Source organism: Penaeus monodon, chromosome 22, assembly GCF_015228065.2.
Source record: "Penaeus monodon isolate SGIC_2016 chromosome 22, NSTDA_Pmon_1, whole genome shotgun sequence".
NCBI classification, from domain to species: domain Eukaryota; kingdom Metazoa; phylum Arthropoda; class Malacostraca; order Decapoda; family Penaeidae; genus Penaeus; species Penaeus monodon.
This window is the reverse complement of record NC_051407.1, coordinates 22,200,684-22,202,355: the sequence shown is the minus strand read 5'-3', so window position 1 is coordinate 22,202,355 and position 1,672 is coordinate 22,200,684. Positions and strand designations below refer to the sequence as shown.

The 1,672-nt window shown below is 35.5% G+C and overlaps 1 protein-coding gene across 1 annotated transcript in view; it reads left to right on the top strand.

Moving 5' to 3' along the window:
* Positions 1-1,672, top strand: part of LOC119587000 (exportin-7-like) — a gene marked incomplete at its 5' end in the record, with an annotated part of 15,054 nt that overhangs the window by 4,727 nt on the left and 8,655 nt on the right. The window contains 4 exon segments of the mRNA XM_037935741.1: positions 62-252; positions 508-725; positions 1,003-1,141; positions 1,450-1,509. Of these exon segments, the coding sequence (XP_037791669.1) occupies positions 62-252; positions 508-725; positions 1,003-1,141; positions 1,450-1,509 (608 nt within the window).

Sequence of the window (1,672 nt, the reverse complement as noted above, 5' to 3'; positions counted from 1 at the left end):
AACAGTCATTAATGAGTTATTTCTGAAGTAATTTCAACATTTTGCTTAACTTTGTAAACAGTTACCCTACATATACTGGTGTTTTGGTTAGGGGTGTTGAAATTTGGAGCCACGATCCCCAGATTACCACCCCAGTGCTCAAACTCTTTGCTGAGTTGGTGCAGAACAGATCTCAGAGACTTCAGTTTGATGTTTCCTCACCTAATGGTATCCTGCTCTTCCGTGAGGCTAGCAAAGTCATTTGTACATATGGTAAGATTATCTTTTTCATTTTTAGATGTTTATGTGCAATGTAAAATGAGAAAGAATTTAATGTTGTTCTCATTTTTTCCTTCAGGTATGTTTCTAAACCCATTCTGACTCTAGTTTATGATATAACTGTAGTGCCTTGTCATTCTTTCTAAAAGAATTTCCTATTTATGTGACTCAAGCCAGACTTTCGAATGACCACAATACTTTCAAATTATAAATGTATTTATATGTTTTGATTATGAATGAATCCTGTAGGTTCGAGAATCCTAGCCCAGGGAGACAACATTCCAAAGGATCAGATGTATCCCATGAGGCTAAAGGGTATAAGCATCTGCTTCTCAATGCTCAAGGCAGCACTGTGTGGAAACTATGTCAACTTTGGGGTATTTCGTCTTTATGGTGATGACGCCTTGGATTCAGCCCTACACACCTTTGTGAAGTTACTACTCTCAATACCACAGTCTGATCTCCTGGTAAGTTCTTGATGATGAATGTGTGGAACTTTGTAAGTTTACACTGTATAGGTATGGAAGATGAAATATGGTTAAAATGTATAACTTTTTGTTTTTTAGTATTCACAGACCTTTGATCAATTCTAATACTACAGGTATATTCATTTGATTTCTATTTTACATTAAAACTGCATCCAGTGAATGTGCATTTGTAATTCTGATGACTATTGGTGATGTTGTTTATGTTTATATTTTAATAACACAATATTAGTAGTGTCAAAATGATTTTTTGTTACAGGTTTACCCAAAGCTGTCCCAGACATATTATGTGCTACTGGAATGTCTTGCTCAGGACCACATGAATTTCTTATCAACCTTAGAACCCAATGTTTTTCTCTATATTCTCTCTTCCATCTCTGAAGGACTGTCAGCTATAGGTAAGTCTTGGCTCTAAATGATTTCTAAGCATTTGCCAATAAGGCAACATAGCCTTCCTCTAGAAATGGTTATTTTGGATTTTTTCTCTTATCTGTTTTGAAATACATGGACTATTCTTTATGCATTAGAAAATTTTCACAGTAGCCATATATTTTTTTGTTGTTGCAAGGAAAGACAAATCAGAAGTTAAATTATTCTTTCTCTGTATACAAGAGTTTGTTTTAAATATCTTAAGCCAACATACTATAAAAAAAGAGCTGTGGAGTCTTTGTAAACTGAATTTGATAGTTTTGAATATTCTGCCCAGACTCCACTGTGGCTGGGAAAACTCCGCCCACAATTCAGTACTTGAACCCGTCAGCTGAACGTAAGTTTCTGTGGGAGGCAGAGAGCAGAAATTATTTGTAATAGCTCAGCCAGACTTGTAGTTAGAAGTATCTGGAACAAGAGAAAAAACATCAAATTCTATTTTGTATTGACTCCCCTGTATATTGGCTGCTGATGCTTCACAGAAGAGTTGCTAGCTGTTA